The sequence below is a fragment of the Platalea leucorodia genome (assembly GCF_965183815.1).
Source record: "Platalea leucorodia genome assembly, chromosome: 17".
NCBI classification, from domain to species: Eukaryota; Metazoa; Chordata; class Aves; order Pelecaniformes; family Threskiornithidae; genus Platalea; species Platalea leucorodia.
The window spans coordinates 2114290-2133243 of record NC_138839.1 but is presented as its reverse complement, the minus strand read 5'-3'; the positions used below and the strand labels follow the sequence as shown (position 1 = coordinate 2133243).

Sequence of the window (18954 nt, the reverse complement as noted above, 5' to 3'; positions counted from 1 at the left end):
GTTACTATACCCAAATAAGTGTCTGTTCAGACCTTTAAGAGAACTAAAAGAGAAATTGTTAAGAAAATAAAGTTATTGTAGACAGTTTAGATATTAAATTTACATATTGTTGCTAACGAAAAATTATTTCTCCCTAAACGACTCTAATTTACATGAGTCCAAAACCTAATATTTCCTTTTCCATGTCATATGTGGAGAAGTCGGGCTTCTTTACTTTTGAAATATGGTAATTACTACAGTGATAGGTTCACATAAAATTCCAGACAAAATGGCCAAAATTACAGTAAATAACTATCAGCTAAAAGAAGCAGAAACCACCAGCTGAAACGCAGGCCAGATAATAACAAAACTAAAGAAGAAAACAGGGGAGAAACCTAATTATAGCTGCAGTTTCCCCTTGGCTCCACCCAGGAGAACATATGAAATGCCAGATTTAAAATAATCTAATTTTGCAGAAATTCTTTATTTATCACTGCCCGCAGGAAAGAGGGGGCAGAGTCAAAACCTTTTTTTCAGCAGAATATTTGTCTGTAGTGGAAATTACTAACAAGCCTTCAAAGAAGTCTTTGATGATCCTCAGGCTACCACTATTGATGATGTCAAGAGTTTTAGCACTACAGGCTTCAGTGGAGAAGTAGGAAACATGGATGGGGAAGTGGGCTTTGAAGTTAGCTCAGAGAAGCTGACACAAAATATAAAATAAATCATGTTAAGGTTTGATCATGCAAACATGCAAAACAGATATCAAAGGTAAAACTCCTATTGAATTCAAACACGAGCAGAATCAGGTCCTCAACAATGAATCAAAAATATAAAGAGATTGTTCCGAGTCTTCAAGATTAAAAGAAAAAAAAGAAAAAAAAAAAAGAGTAAGGCAAAAAAAAAAAAAAAGGCACCTGGTAGTGGTGTTATTCCATTGTTTAATACAGATTCCGTCTGGTCAACTGTCCAGACAGAGTATTCCCTAATATGATTAGAAATCAAGTATTCAGGGTTGGAGGTTTTAGGTGTTGGGTTTTTTTGGTTTTGTTTTGTTTTTTGTTTTTTTTTTTTAAACATACGTACTTGCTGCTGCTTCCAGTAATGGACATGATCATCTAAGAGGCATAATCTTATTTTTGATATCAAAACCTTACTTGAGTAAGAAAAAAAAATAAAATTCTTGCCACCAATGAAAAAATGTTCGATGCCTTTTCACTGAAAACACTACTAACATGCACGTGACTGACCTATTACATTTTCTTTTAACATATTCTCTCTTGGAAATACAAGTGGCGAGTCAGTTGTTATGGTAACTATTTTTCTTTTTTTTTTTTAAGCTAACGTATGACAGCCTGTGTGTCATCTGATGCTGTTCCTGAATTAAGTTACACATTCACTTTTGTCAAATAGTCTAAAAATGGCCTCTTGGATGAGAAATAGTGGGGAGAAATCAGGACGTTTTTCACAGGCACCCTGCTTCAGCAGCTATAAAATTGCTCCAAATCCTTACATTATAACGTGACCAACTACATATGAAAAGATGCAGGTTTGGCTTGGCCCTCCTGTATGCTCTGCAGATAAATCATCATATTTACCCCTTTTTTGGCTAACTTTCAATGTATAAATTCCTCTAAAAGATGATCTCTCTCACCACATAAACTTTCTCACTACTGACGAATCTAAAACTTCAATTAATCAAATTGAGTACTGCCAATTAAAGGATAATCCCAAACCATTTATGCTCAAGTTATTTCTGTAACAGATTAATATATATTCTCCTGAATTATCGAGGCCATAAAGAAAACTGCAGCACTACTACAAACAAAACATTTTAAAGATGGATTAGCACAAAATAAGTTTTTTTCCCCTCAGACCATTTAGTTACAGGCACCGTTTTAATCCACTGAAGTATTTATTATGTGATTAAATTTATGCATACAGTCAACTTTTTGTTAGCGCAGAGCTATGACATTATGATGTCAAGAGGAGCTCTTTTTTGTTACCTTTTTTTGCAAACAAACTGCCTACAATTCCATGAGCTCCAATCTTGGAAATCCAACCTTGTTTGACTTGTATCCTACTTAGCCAGTAATTTTAATGTAGGTCTATCTGAACTATGATCTTTCTGCTTAAATGAACAACTAAAATTATCAGTTACTACTTCACCTAAATGTGTTTCGTTCCTCATTCAAATCCAATGTTACCAGCTGAATACTCACAATGGTAAAAGAAGAAGAGAATCCATTAATCCAAAATGAGCCTTCAAAAAAGTATCTGAATTAGCTATACTTTCAGTGGGACTCAGCGGAGTTAGTGGGTGAAAGAAGAAAAAGTATCAAATAGTGAGAAGCTTGAATTAGATGGCAGAATACTTCGGGCTAAGCACTTGCGACCTAAAAACAGTAGGAGCCAAAACTTGAACTTTTTACAGCTCCAATCTTCTAAACAATGAACCAGCGATATGTTTGAATTGGCTTAATATGAAAGCTCTGTACATTCTTAGCCCTGGTTTCAATTGAAAGCTTGTTACTCAGTCTTGTAAATTCCCTAAATTTAAGACATGTAGCACAGTAACGTTCTTCAATCCAGAAATATGAAAAATATTTTAGCTGATGCAGCAGAAATGTGATGATATGAAGCAAATGTAAAACAGAGGGATGAAAACAATCTGGACAACTAGCAACATTATGTCACCGATAACAGTGCCTAGAAATTTCTTTATTACACTGTGATGTCTTGTAATAACATCAAGAATATAGAGGAGAACATTCTGCAACATGTACGCATTGCTTCCATTAGCGTAGCAAACTGAAATAACCCAAGGTAACGTTGATAATCTAAGTCCATTTAGTAATGCATCTAATCCTACTTTAAGCAGTCATTATTATTTCCTAAAAAGTGTCTTGGAAAATAATACCAAAACAAAAAAATGTTGTAAAAATACATCACTAGCAGTAAGAAAAAACCAAACAAACACACACAACCAAACCCCAAAGAGCTGCATTGATACCAAGCTCACTAGCTTGGCCAGCATCATGAAACTACTAGAAATTAATTTGTAAGCCTAAGATATACGTTACTATATAGTGACTAAAGAGACTTGCCAGTCAAACTATATCTAATATATCTTTCGTGGGTGTGGATCTCATTACCTATTTGAAATATGGAAAAACATCCATATTTAACCAATAGCTAGATATATGTTATTACTGAACAACAAAACGTCTTGGAACTCTTTCACTGACAGTTCATCAATACTGGCTAAAAACTGGATGATTCTCCATGATTGCATGATTATATCCATACTATAGGCAGTGATGCATGAAAGCCTCAAGGATCTCATCATTTACCCATCAGCAGAAGTTATTCCCAAGGTATTCTGAAAGTTAGCCAACATTTTTCTCCAAAAGCAGAGATGAGAAGAATCGGAAGAAAAATCAGTAGAGCAATAGCTGAAGAAAAGAATCTTTCAATAGCTCTTCAAGTTTTTTCATTCTTCTTTCTTCCTTTTCTTTCTTCCCTCCTTCCTTTTTTCTAGTCTCCTAGGCATCTTTTCCCACTGTTTCTACCACCTCTGCCTCACTTCATCTAACTTGCCTTCCAGTACCAATTATTCCAATGTCCCTGACCAAACACTCAATCCGTTCACTGAAATCAAGGATGATTAGTTAACTCTGAAAAGTCCCAATATTTGTGTGCCATGAACACTCAGAAAGACAACACTATCTTACGAAGAAATCACTCTGGATGTGACCTCAACAGAATTAAAAACTCAATTTAAAAACTGAAAAATAAAAGCCTAATGCTTCAAAATCTCAGCACCATAAAAACACTGTACTCTTAAATACAATTCGGACAATAAGAGTAGCAGGGTCCTCAGTCTGCTGCAGTTGACATTTTCTAATCACTGAATCCCAAGTACAGAACACATTTGTGGTTGAGGGATATTTAAGATAGACTAGAATTCTGTGGTCCAAGAAGTCCTGCTGAAGTAATGCTCACGTTAAGGGACTATCACAAACAGGCATGTGCAGGGTAGCTTTGGGCAAACCTGACCTGTGAATAAGAAGAGTCTAAAAATGAAAAATACCATGTCGCAAAGGTCTGCATTTGCTTCCTCTGACTTCACGTGTGATCAAAAGCACCTAAGTGTATAATCCTTCTCCCTTTCATAGAAGGCTGATTACTTAAATACCTAATTATACAAAAGATTTCAAATTTAAAAACACACAGGAATTAATCTGCATTGTCTTAGTAGAGAATTACTACTACTATTGTCACTTAAAGTGCAACAGGAATGAAGCATCTACCTGATCTGGATTAGGATTTTTGTGGAAGGATGACATCTGGCACTACTGTGCCAGAACTCTACCTCCGCTCTTTCTGTTTTAGTGTCCCACAAAAGGAAGAACATTATTTTAATGCGTGACCCCAAGATCTGGTAATTAAATGCCCTTGGAATAAGCCAAAGAAAAGGACGTATTTCTTTAGTACAGCTAATTTTGTGATATCTTTAATACTTCAGGTGTTAAGTAAGTGCTTTTCATTTATTTAGGTGAGTTAAAAAACAACTGAAAAAGGACAAAATAGGACTGCATGAACTAGTAATTTTTTGCAAATTATGCATGCCAGTGTGACAATCAAAATAATAAGGGTGGGATGGGAGGAGACAAAGGGGTGGCTAGGATGAACATGTGTGCGGCTGTTGCACAGTCACTTTGTTGTTCCACCTTTTTACAGGACAGAAGAATGTTTCAAAATTATGGAAAACAAAGCAATCATTTGTACATATATTATTCCGCTCTCCTACAGGGCACAGCAAAACAGATCAACCAGCACAAGTACATGCACATGCACACAAACATGCATACCCAAGCAGTGACACTGTAAGACTAGAAAGCTATGGCTGACTGCCTGTAACAACAGGATGCCTCGAATCCCCAAAACTATCTTTAGTTCAGTGAACTATGTAAAAGAATTACTGGTTTTTGTTTTGAAGTCCTAATATTTAAAGCAAAACACATTTTCTATGTTTTCTCTGCAATGCCATCTTTCCAGAAACATTGAAATGCCTCCTCTAAAAGTGCTCTTTTTCTGTTGCAACATATGGTATCCCATCCAGAGAGTCACAAGCGATTTTGTTTCTAATTGATTAAATTGCATGAGTCACAGACTGGATTTGCACATGGACTGCAAAAGCAACTGCTTCTTTTTCATGCATTTCACAAAGTAACACGTTGCTGGAACAATTACCTTTGCAGTCCCAGCTACCAAGTGGTCAACAAAATGCCTCCTCAGAAGCATCAAATTTTAAACTTCAAATCAAAGTCACTGACTCTTGTGATTTTACTGCATGGCCAGCAGTATTTTCTGTTTTTCCTTAATCCTCTTTGTTGCAATTAGGGGATCAAGAGAAAGTGTTATGTCTTCTAGTGTTATGCATACAAAGAAAGACTTTGTCAATTCCAACGTTTCCAATCTCACAATGTAAATAAACAGAACCCAAATTCACCACCTTAGAATCTTAATATAATAAGCCAAGTCAGGTCGTGGGTGCTCCTGAAGGAAAAGTGGTTTGTCTGACTCTCAACACCTCGCTGCTTGGACTGGCCGTACTAGAACTGGTTACTCTAGCAGCAAAGTAATTCACAGGTTAAAGCTTGCTGGCTGCTTATTCACCAAGAATTACAAATCAGACATGACAAGAAACAGAAGAATATTTAGTCAGGAAAAAAACTGAAGATTTCTGCCTGCACCGTCCGCTTGAATGTTTTATATCAATGTAAAATGGCTTTTGTACGGACATAAAAGCCTATATGGCTGAATATTTCTGGTTTTTCCTAAAACTAGCACTCCCACAGTTTAAGATACTGTTACTGCTACATTTATGGGCCAGCTTCACATGCCAGTCAAAGTGGTTACTAGAAGTATGTGAGTACCAGCGGTATTTCTGAACATTAGTGAAGGGTATGAAATCTGGATTCCAGATTCAAATTTTAGGCCCTATTTCATTCTTGGTAAATGAATTAAGACTGTAGAAATTATTACCTGAACTCTTTTGATCTTACTGCACACCAGTATGTTTTGCCTGATTAAAGTAACTGAAAAGAAACTCTCGGAGGGATAGATTTCTCTTATAAAATGGAATCAATGTCATAAAACTGTTTTGTTTCTATTTATTATGAGAAGTTCAGCACTCTGTGCTAAAAAAGGAAAAAAAACCCACTTAAGAACTGCCTGTTTGCATTACTGCTATGCAAAGATACTTTTTCATTTTTTACTTAACTACAAAGCTGAGCAATCAACTAATCCATTATCTTTACTTACCATGCTGGCTGCTTGAAGCATCTCCTGCTCCATATAGGGTGTCAGATCCAGATTCTGGCTCTGTCTCCTTCAGGGATTGGTAAATCAGCCAGTGCAAATCCAGAACTGCTAATGACAAAAACAGTAGATTTCAGTTCCCAGATGCTACATGTCAAAAGATAGCTTCTATACTCATATTCAGTGGAAAAAAAAAAAATAGTTTTGACATTTTTGTTTGTTTGTGCTGATAGGTTTTAAAACCTTAATTAAGTCCAAATATAAGAATAAATTCACCATGACAGCCATTAGGTACTCAGTATTTTAAATTTACAGCTGGGTATACAGCAGAAAACAAACTTTAAGAATAACATTGAGAATTACCTCTCCAAGAACTTAAGTCTATTAGATTTTGTCAAACTGGAGATACAGTTGACAAATGGGGATATATAATTCATTTAGGTTACTCCTTGTGTTTTCCAAGTTCTGTTGAAGTGCTACACAAACTTAAAGCAGTGACTTCCTTAATAAACAAAGAATCAAGTTCCACAGCTTCAAATAAATATTTCACTGTAGATTCTATTTCATCTGGTACTGTACTTCAAATAATTATTGTTGAGTATTTACAATTCCGACATCAGCTGTTATCCTTGACAGGGAAAAAGAGAAAATTGTTGCTATAAAAATATAGAGAGAAACCAAATGCTGGGTAAGATTTTTGAAACAAACTTCAGTGAAAATTAAAGGTTCTCAGCTTCTTAGAAGTACTAACATATTAATCAGTTTCCAGGGACTTTAGTGGATTTATCAATACTTCAGAAGTCAATTATTAATTCAGGATTGCAAATCAATATTTAGAAGGATGATTTTGATGGTCCTGTTTTTTTGAAGATAGAGCTTGCTCTATTTCCTTGATTAGAGAATCCTTCCTTGAATAGTCAGAAGCCACCAGTTGGGGGAGGGCGGTAAACAACTTGCACTCTTTAAAGGCTGAATGTTACATTATGAAAGTATATTTGACAATCACAAAAACACCTTAGCATATAAAAAAGTATTTGCTACCATTTTTAGCGTGTAACACTTGCACGTTTGCTGTAAATTATGAAGTTGGCATATTAACTATCCAGTTTTAGATTACTGCATACACATATTAATCAAGGGAAATAGATAATGAATTTGGCTCTTCCCCACGCTACGTACATAGGAGTTAACTGTTTTCCTCTCAGTTTCTTCAATTAATTAATTAATAAGTTGGTTGCAGAACTTGATGGAACTTGGTGGTTTCTGATGCCAGCCCAGATCTCCAGACCACAACTATTCACAGCCGATCATCAAAAGAACAACAAATAAATAGTTAGTATGTCACAATTATATATTAAGTATCTCTTACTGTTACTGTGTCACAACATTACAAGTTCAGGTAAAGTTTTTAAGTCAGAGGATAAAACGCTTACTGTACTTCTTACTCAAAAAGGCAATAGAATGCTCTATTTTGGACAGCAGCATTAAATAGAGGAAAGTAAATGGCTGATGATTACTAAGGTTAACTTTAAGAGGAATGTTAAAAATTATGACTCAGGTGAAAGAACATCTCAACCAAATCGGAATCAATTGAATGGAATGATCCATTGTAGCTTTATTTGTTCTGTCTTTCATAGCATTTGTGGTGGGTTGACCTTGGCTGGCTGCCAGATGCCCACCCAACTGCGCTCTCGCTCCCTCTCCTCAACAGGACAGCGGGAAGGAGATAGGACGAAAAGGCTCACGGGTCAAGATGAAGACAGGAAGATTGTTTACCTATTACCACCATGGGCAAAACAGACTCGGTGAAAAATTATTTATTGCAAATTAAAATAGGCTTGGGTAGTGAGAAACAAAGATAAAACATCATCTTCCCCCCTATCTCATGCCCTTTTTTCCCAGGCTCAACTTCACTCCTTCATTCCCAACTCCTCCACCTTCCCCAAGTGGTGCAGGGGGATCAGGAATGGGGGGTTGTGGTCAATCTACAACAGTCCCTCTCTGCAGCTCCTTCTTCCTCACTTTTTTCCCCTGCTCCAGCACAGGTACTCCAGGAGCCACAGTTCCTGTCAGGAGAACGTGCTCCTGCATGGGCTTTCCATGTGCTGTAGTTCCTTCAGGAAATACTCACCTGGCGTGGGGTCCTCCACGGACTGCAGTGTGAATATCTGTTCCGCTGTGGTCCTCTTCATCAGCTGCACAGAAACGCCTGCTCCACCATGGTTTCTTCCAAAACTCCGACAGGCTGCAGGGGAAATATCTGCTTTGACACCTGAAGAACCTCCTCCCACCTCGGTCTCCACAGGATTGTTCTCGCACTTTTCCCCCTCACTCCTCACTGCTGTGCAGTGTTTTACCCTTTGTTAAATACGCTTTCACAGAGGTGCCACCAGCTTTGCTGATAGGCACAGCTTTGGCCAGCAGCAGGTCTGCTGCAGAGCCAGCTGGAGCCAGCTGTGTCCAGCGCACGGCAGCCGCGGCCTCTTCTGACAGGGCCACCCGTGTGGCCCCCCCATTATCAAAACCTTGCCGCCTAAACCTAACACAGCATTAAAAGTAACTTCAGTTACAAATATTATTCTGAGGGAAAAATCCACAAAGAGTAAAATTTTTTGCTCATAATTTTAACTTTATGTTGCTTATTTAAGAATGGACTCGGAACAGTAGGTTCTTGCATTAAGCACCTGTAAAATTTGTTCTCTCATTATTATTGTTTCAGGGAACAGGAGAAAGTGAAGGAAATAATTATGATCTTGACTCTCTCCTGACATAACTACTGTAAAATTGAAAACAATCCTATGTTCAAAGTAAAGTAATACAAATGCAGCTCAACAACTAAACAGTTCACTTACATAGGTAAAAATAACTTGAAGCTTTGGTAGATAAATTTGTTGCGAAGTTCCAATAGAAAGCTAGCAAACACGTACAGGTAAAACGCTGCCCAAGACATCCACAGTCTCCAGTCCTTGTGAAGGTGAATGTCTCACAAAGACAGAGCAAACAATATCACCTGTACTCGGCCTGGACAAGCATGACATTAAAGCGAACGTGTCTTCCCAGAAGGATGGAAAAAAGATATACATTCATTCTTTTTAATGAAGGCAGTTTCTCCACAAAAGCCGAGCTATTGTTCTGCCTGAAATACTTATCTAGACGTTTATTTTACACTGAAGTCCTGTGAATAACCTTGACTTCCAGAAAAGTGCATTTAAAAAAGATTTAAAAAACAATTAAGTTTTAGCAATAAACAGGAATATCATGCTTTCTTAATACAGAATGTAAATGATTGCATTGCTGAAAAAAGGGAAAATTAAGTCTTCTAAGTACCCAATGAACAGGAGTGGAACAAATTTTCTCTCTTCAAATATATCTTTACAGTAATCTGAAGAGAATACTTCCATGATTGTGTAGAGATTTCTTCAAGACCTATTCAATTCCTTATTGTTCAGCTTACAGTGCCAGAAAAAAAGGCCTGTTAAAGTTAACATCTGCTAAGTAATCATGAAACAGACCATCACAACATTTTATAGGGTTTGAACATAGCTATGAATTTTGATTACTAACAACTTTGACTGGATTAGAGCAGCACTTTACTGTGCAAAAACTTTATAGGAAATGCTTCTAAAAATAAACATTTTCATCTTCATTCTAGGTTCTGAAAATATGATCTAGTATTACAAGTATGTCTAATATTAAAAATAGAAGTCAATCAGGTGTATTATATTCTTCTGATTTTTTGATTAAATATTTCATTTTTGAAGTGTTAACATCCTACAGTAGAGATTCTGACATGCAAATATTCTCAAGATGGGCTGCTGCACAGATCTGTTGTTCTGAGTTCCATTCCATGTGTTTTGCTGCCTGACATAAAGAGTACATGCATATATGCTGTATTTCAAGTTTTCTGGATCATTTCATTTGAGGTGATACATTCATACCTGAGTGAGGCAATACAAAAATTTACTTACGAGCATCTCTTGACCAGCTGCACTCAAGCTGGAACTACTATAGTCTGTGTAAACGGTCCCCTCGTGCAGCAGTCAATTGGATTAGAAAAGCTTTCTATTAAGCCATTGAGTCCATATCTTTGCATTACGATGGGATTCATTTCTGTTCTGTGCTTAACAAATTACAACTGCTGAGCAATTCTCTGCTATTTCCAATGACATAATTTAAACTAACTGGGATTACTCTTATACACATGCATACCACGCATGCACACACTGAGTTTGTTTCTTTTGCCATCTTTCCAACTTTTAAATTCCAATACTTTCACTTTAAAATTAAAAATCCACATTATTAAAACCAAAAAAACCTGTCCCTCATTGCAAGAATAAAAATCCATTACAAGAACATTTGATACCTCAGTGTAGTTCTGCATTTAATTTGAATGAACAGCTCCCTCCCTTCAGGAAACGTCTCCGCCAAATAGCTATCCCCCTTGCTCCACAGAACTACGCATTCTAGGAGAACTGAGTACTCAGAGGATGCTAAACACTATAGTCAGATCATATTAATCAAAAAAGGGACAACCAAAGCATTATGTCAAAGACTTGTTAATAACCGGAGAGCATAATGAATGTACGTACCAGCAGGGTAGCCATTGATCCACAGTCCATCACAGATGTCACCAGAACAATTAACTATAGCGCCCCGTTCATTGAATACGTCATTTCTCCACTGCCCCTTTAAACAGAAATACACACGGATTTTAAATTTCAACAACACAACAGCTAAATTATAAAGAAGGGATTATTTCAGCCAATTTTCTATAGCAAAGTGGGTGGTCCTCAAGGCTTTTTATAAATACCCTTCCAACATTTGTGTGAAAAGTTGAATAGGAGACCACACAACAACCAAGGATTATGTGGCACTCCTCTAAAGGGGAAAGGAGGAAGAATCAAACATTTCTTGCCCAAGGTTTGTTACTGTGGGATACTATTATGTGAGATCCTTCTGAGATCCTTCAGTTCATATATTACATCGCATTAAATTACATGGCAAGAATGAATAACTGCTTTGTCACATACAGAATCACACATTATTTTGCTTTTTAAAGATTGTGAAAAGTGAAATAGCGTACCAAACCCAATTCCAAAAAGCTTTGGTTATTTAAATCTGGACTGCATTTGACCCAAGATATACCCTTTACATAAAATGAAAGTTTAAAGATTCCTAAGGCTGCAAAGCCAAATACCACAGAGGCTTAGGTATGAGCCAATTAAAGCTTCTAGCAATGTTAAACTTGCACACGTAATCACGCAATTTAGTATTATGTCACAATGAACGTGCAGTTTTTCTAGTGTATCCTTTCCTACTCAATATAGTATAATCTTGAGATGATTAGTTCACAGCCACAATTTTACCAACATTAACCAATAGTAAAGTCAACCAACTCCTCTTTGTGGTCCTATACTAGGGGAGGACAGGAAAATGTCGGACATTCCACCGGTATTTGCTGACAGGACAGGGAAGGTCACAATCAGGAATACTGGTTTCTGTTTGAGATGTGAGGAGTACAGTATTGTATATTGTAGTATGCACTTTTATTCCAAGATACGCGTAAAAACATCTTGAAGCATAGAGCTGGCACTGAAAATTAGTCTGAATTGTTCCTATATTATTAGAAGAGTTCAGAGTTGAAACTGATAATGATATAATCAGACAATGGTCAAAGTACAGCCAAAAGTCCAGGTATGGGAAGTAAAATAACCTAGTAATAAATGTCACTTGTTTTACATGGTATTAAAACCTGTTTAGCTATCAACAACATTCTTCCAATGCTGGAGTATATAAGGAACTAGAGAGTATTTAAAAATCTAAAATGACCATTCTTCTATTAAGTTGAATATCTGGCTTTTCACGTGGTAACAGCAGAGGTACCAAATAAAGTGCTACTATAATTCTAAGAATGTGTGTGAACCCAGCTGAAACTCCAAATGGATTTAGTGGCTAAAATTCTAGCACTTTGTTTACACCTTTAGCAATTATAGATGTAAGCTGGAAGATAAAAGCAAAGGCAAAGCAGTTCTTTGGAAACATGCTTTTGATACTACTTCCTTGGCCTATTCCTTCCATCACTTTAAAGCACATGATGCTATCTTCAGCAATTATCCCAATGATAGCAGTACTGTTGGTAACTCTTAATGTACACAAGCTTCAAGCTCCACTGGCATTTTCACAATCTTCTCTGCCTAGTGGAAGAGACCTTTAAAACAGCAGTTAGCTAGCTATACTCCTGAACGTATACAACTGGAGGGTCTAGAAAAAACACACCGTAACTGGAATTGTGTCTAAATTATGTACTGAAATCATAGGGGCCTTCATCTTGCATCACTGTATGTAAACATGCAATAGGATTCAGCTGTGTATTGCTTCCTCTCGGGAATGAAAAAGGACAGGGGGTATAAAATATGCAACCTTTCTCAGTGGTTCCTTATCACTACCTGTAAAGGCATTGTGCTTGCTTTCAATCAATCCTGATGATTGCCTACTATTAATGTCACTCACTCTCTTAAGTAATTAAGCCACCTCTTTCTTAGATTTGCCTTTGTCTCTCTCTGGCACATTTCCTTGTCTAATCCTCTTTTCCAGATGGCATAAGGACGAGAGATAAGTGTTGCTAAAAGTTGCTTAGCAATGCAACACATGCAAGGTTTGGAAATGCTGACGTCCACATAAGCACTATCTATACATCACACATTTATGCAGAGAAACAAAGGCGTGAACAACCAGAGTGACATAGGGGCCTCCAGAAAAAGAGCTACCAGTTAGTACACAAACAAAGGGGAGCAGGAAACTGAGAAAAAGAAAAAGCTACAAGCTCCCAGTGATGGGCTGTGGGTTTTTTTGTTTGTGTTTGGTTTTGGTTTTAGACTAGAACAGGAAATTCTCCTTTAAACAAAAGTAAAACCTTGAGTTTTAGTAAGGTCCTGTATTTTCTGTGATTCAGAGACATACAAAGCAGTACACATAAAAACACTGCAGTCTACTAACAGAGACGAAAACAGAAATAAAGAAGTTAATGAAGAACTGTAACTGATGAAGGCAAAGTTGTTTATCATCAGCTAGGTATCAACCACAGAAATCCTCCTATCCTAAGAATCAGTAATAAGGAATTTATTCTGGTAACTGCACAACGTAAATGTGGATTGTTTCTAAACTCTAAAGTAAATGTGTTTATAGGGAATTTACTTAAACCACAATTAAATGTTATGGGTAATAAATAAGAACATTTAGCACATGAACAGTAATAATTTCACAAGGTCATATTATCATATTAATTCATTTCTGCAACAGCCTACTAAAATAGGTTAGCATGACTCATTTTGCATTTAAAAAAACTGAGATGTTAGGAATTTATTAATCACAGGTGACAACTTTGAAACAACTAATTCTAAGAAAACAACTAACCAGCAGTAAATTAACTACAGCAATTCACATGTAGCTTTACTTGGGGTAGTCTCTTACTAAGCAAGATTTTCAAATATTAACTTCGATGGATATAAATTTTGTCAATTTTTATTCAGGAATTAACAGCATTTCTAATGTTAGCTACTCCCAACATTGTGTGGCAGGGCAAGATGTTCAAAGACATCTGCTTATGAACATAGAAAAAGATGTTGTAAATGGGTCATAAGTACTTACCACTTATTTTTTATTTCAAGAAGCCATTTCTAGTTAATTTTTTCAGTTACTGGCTATTACACTTTTTATTGCAATTAATTTGTTTATTTCAAATTCAAACCTGCCTGCCTCTAACAGTATATGATTTCCACATGCTCTAATTTGGGCTTTTAGCAATCATTTTCATTATTCAGCTTTAACCATTCATCAGACTTATTTGCATGGGCCTGATCTTAAATATCATGTCAAAATTACTTAACAGATTTGAGTGATGACTGAACCATGCTTTCCTTTATAAAAATCTTTGGCGTTATAGCACACAGCCTCAGCTGACATTAATTCAGACAAACACATCTATATTTAAATACATGGAGTTACTTCAGTATATCCTGACTGCTTATCTGGCTCAATATGTTCAAATAGTTCATGCTATATGGCCTGTTTTTAGAACCTGGGAGAATCTATGTCTATTCCAATAACTACAGTCTCAAACATAAATCAGTTTATGTCAAAAGAAACACAAGGTTCTATTTCTCCCTCCAACTTCAAAGAGTTTCTATACAACATTTCAGAAAGTTATTGACACTCAAATAGTTTTAATAAAAGAAAATACACTGGCTTAGTATACGTAAAAGACAACAACAACTTTTCAATGCTTTTGATCCTTGAATAAGGAAATAACTATTAATATAATTTTAAATCAAGACATACTAGAGAATGTTTGGCTGGCATTTTTCATATAGGAATGTGTGTGATCTGACAGACTACCTTATTCTCAAATCAGCATGCACTTCAGAATAAGATGAAAACCTCAAATTCTGCAGGCACTTTAGCACCCATTGTAAGCACAAGTTGCCTCCCCGATTAATTTTTTTCATGGGTTTATTTCTGGTCTGATAATTTTTATCAAAATCTTACTTTATCCTTCTCTGAAGGCCTTTCATTATCTGTCTTCTAAAGTGAAGGTACCAAGCGAAGCCCTGGTGATTTCTCTGTTAGGCTGAGTCAGGAAAGCATTCAACAATGTTTCTCTTTAACAAGACAGACTACCGTAATACAAGATTTTCAACAAATCCTCAGTGTAAAATGCTGTACATTATGGCAAAATCTAGATAAACCACAGAAATAGTAGTTTGGTGGGGTTTTGGTTTGCTTCCCCCCATTACTGGTCTTGATTCTTACATGAAGACTGCTAATTACATCTTCCCACTGTCTTCTTCTCACATGTTATTATCAAGCATCAGAACCATGTATCAACTAAAAATCACTAAAAACCACTCAAAAAGGCAAGTAAATACAGATTATGCATTCAGAAACATGTTCAGCACACTTCCAGGCTGCTATCGGGACACAGTAACTTTTAAAAAATTACTAGAGCTATGAGTGATGCAGTAGTCGGTGGTCCTATCCACAAGCAATTAAATAATAAAGCTCAACGTTTACTAGTGGGGAGACTCATTCATGGTCTTTATAGCAACAATAGCTTTATTTATATTTTTCTATCATTATATTGTAATTATAATTAAAATCCAAGATTTGGAAAGATTTATTGTATCTTCAAATTTCATATTATCCACCAGTATGCAGTATAATTCTGAGCAATTGAAATTCCAGTAATTTAAATAATTTGCATCAGAACTGAAACTGTGACTCTTCCAAACAGGTAACTCCAATGGATTCTCGGGGGGCGGGGGAACAAAAGCCTGCAGGTGAAAAAGCCCATAAGGCTTGCCACCTGTTTCGTGTGGTTAACAGGTGTATCAAACAGCAGGCCTTCCTCTGGGAAAGAAGACAAACTGAACACTGCCAAAACACACAAAGAAGCAGCAACAGGGACAGAATGGAACACAGCATCTGCTTACTGGGATTTACGCAGCAGCCAGAAATGAGAAATCACAGAAAGGAAACACTTTCATGAAGAAAATGAGTGTTTTGCTTCATTAACCTCTGCAAACTTCATTTATATGTCACTGTGCTCTTTCATTCTCAAACGTGTGCGCACACAAATGCACTAAAACCAGACAGGCCACCACAGGTCACTGGGTTTTGGTTTTCTTCTGGAGTATGTTTTTTTGTTTGTTTGTTTTGTTGGGGTTTTTTTTTGTCTGTTTTGTTGTGGGTTTTTTTGTTTGTTTTAAATCAGCAGCTTTCAGGAGCTTTGTTTTGTTGTAAGTTTCCTAGTGTTCAGTTATAGTTTCTATCTTGCATCTCTCGACAGCATTTTTACCCAATGTGAGATCAGTTTTATGGTTAAGCAGTAGATAAATCAGAGTTATTTGTTACTATTGGACTCCTCTGTTGATACAGTTATAATTATTGCTTGTTTACTGGACATCTAATCAACCTGAATCTCTGAAGGTTACAATATGCTATTAACTGACAGCATCCACTTACTAAGAATTTATCACTTCCAAAGACTGATCTAAAAATCTAGCCCTGGCATTATTACAGTTAAAACTAAAGAGGAAAAATGGACAAATTCAACATTCATGCCATTATCGAATCTGTTCTATACCACATAGAAGTAATTCTAGAAGAATACCCTAGAGCTCAAAATATTTGCCCATGTTCTTTTTGTTCCAGCGGATTACTTCAGTATGTCCAAGGTACTATTTCAGTAAATGAAAACAAAAAAAAAATTAATTTTTTTCAAAATCCCTACAGTTAGACACAGTTTACAAGCATAGAACTATTAGTACAAAGTACGGGTACACTAACTGATTAGCAATAAAGTTTGATATTCACCAAAATATCTGACTATACAAAACAAACTTCAAAATCTCACGTGCAAAAGCTTATGTGGACAAAGCAGACAGAATTTCCAGATCCTTAACTTGAGTTTCTTAGTAACTTGCCCTTTTTTGGGCACTGAACCAAGTCTTACCATTTGTGTTATGACTGGGTTTGCATCCCCTGTGCTGCCCATACATAATTCCTCCAATTAATTTTCACATATTTCCTGCTTACTTCCATATTACGTAGGCTCATGTTTTGCTGGAACTGTGCCTTGGTTTTTGTTGGACTTCAGTGTATACTGATCTACTACCATGTATGTTGGGAATGTACTGGTAATAAACTTAATAAATCCTGTGCACACAAACCCAATGGTTAGCCGATCACACAGTTTCTGTCAATTTTTCATTGGCAACAACAGATCATTAAAGCAGGTGGTAGATTCTGCTAGTTACTTGTACTGTGGCAAAACCAGCTGCAGAAAAAACAAGCATTATTGAAAATTTTATAGCCATTAAGTTCATGATCATTGTTCTCCAAGTGTATTATTGTCAGCTTTCTAATCTGAAATGAAAGAAGTACCAGGCATACTACAAATTTTGTCAGAGAATGACGGAGCCATACAAGACTCAAGATCTGAGACGGTGTTCAGGGCAGAAAGACAGAAAGGAGAATAATACCTATAACTACCACCACTCAGGGGAATGGCTCTACAAGCAGCACACTGGAAGAGACTAAAATTGCAGAAACACATGGCTAAATCATTCACTTGTAAGGTGTAGGTCATAGGTATGTCTCAGCCCCTTTCCAGAAGGCTGGCTAGGTCTTTCATAATTCTATGGTAACAGGTTAAAAAACAACTTTAATCTATTATTTCGCCTGAAAAAAAGGTATTTATATGCTTTTATTGTTTTATGTTAAATTGTATAATTTGAAAGCAGTATATGCTGAGTGAACACTTGCATAAAGTGGTTGTCTTTTGTTTCCTGCACAATGTAAATACTAAACCAATCAACAAGATACTGTTATCAGTACTGTCAGAACTTTTTTTTTTGCCAAAGTATCTTGTCACTTTTGAGCACATATCCAGTGTAAACTTAAATATAGTACTAAATGCTTACAACCCTACAGAGACAGACCAGCCACTCAAGAAGTGTAAGCCTGAAGAATTTACTAATTCAATCTCAAAACAGATGCTAGAGAGACACCCAGTGGTACAAAACTGCGTGTGCACACATGCGCACACAAATACATACACATAAAATATCCTGTCTTCAATGTCTCAAGAAGTGAGAACCTATTATAACAACATCATTTTTGTTTAACAGTGCTTAGGTTAAAACGAAACAAATGCACAACAGTACTTGTGCATATTTTTATGCCATCTGTTTCTTTATCTAACAAGTGTTTATTATCTTGTCCTACTGATTTTAATTCCCAAATTTCATCTGTTCATGGAATAATACACAAAGATGTTTAAATTGTATTCAATAATTAAGTTTAGATTAACAGATTTAACTTTTAATGTATATTTAAAAGAAATCTGGGGGTGTTGATAGGTGCAAAAAGAGAACCAAACCAAAAATCCAAACCCTTAACTGAAAAGCCAAGACACCTGCTTAGGTACATACCAATAGCAGACCAAACTGCAAGATAGCTAAGTGCTTTATGCTCTATTTTAACTACATAAACAGTATTCAGTAGAATTTTGGTTGTGATTTCATGTCCATAGGAAAAAATGTCAGTTGGATAGAGACACATAGTAAAGTTATATTGAGTAGCCTTCCCCGTAATTTTTAGCTTCTCCAAACACGTACTACTCTGACTTTTCACTAAACCTAGGGAGACCCCTTTTCAACAACAAAGAAAACTGAATGAGGATCAAAGTCAGAAAGAAGAAGAGACTTAAACGATGAAATCACTACTGGGTTTTTGAACTTCATTATAACTGGGTAATGAAATAGTTTATGAAGTGCATTTTCCAAATCTTAATATGTATACAATTAAAAGGTACTGTTTTCCAATTCTAAAGTTACTACCACAGTATACAATGCTACTTCTTCAAAGAATCTCTCCAAACACTTACCAGAGAAATGATGTCAAATTAAAAAAAGTGCTTATCTATGTATATATAAAAAATGTATATATGTATATTAAAAAATATGTGCTTATACATATATACACACACATTTTCTCCCACCCACAAATCATTATGTTTACTCCTGTTTTACAAATAAGGAATACTCCAAATGATAATCCCAAGAAAACTTTCAAGTAGACTACATATCC

At 36.1% G+C, this 18954-nt stretch overlaps 1 protein-coding gene across 1 annotated transcript in view; it reads right to left on the bottom strand.

The window, feature by feature from the left end:
- MORN1 (MORN repeat containing 1) overlaps positions 1–18954 on the bottom strand; it is a gene marked incomplete at its 5' end in the record, with an annotated part of 53520 nt that overhangs the window by 30608 nt on the left and 3958 nt on the right. The window contains 5 exon segments of the mRNA XM_082329205.1: positions 6310–6371; positions 6373–6417; positions 7560–7599; positions 8438–8551; positions 10896–10992. Coding sequence (XP_082185331.1) covers positions 6310–6371; positions 6373–6417; positions 7560–7599; positions 8438–8551; positions 10896–10992 — 358 coding nt within the window.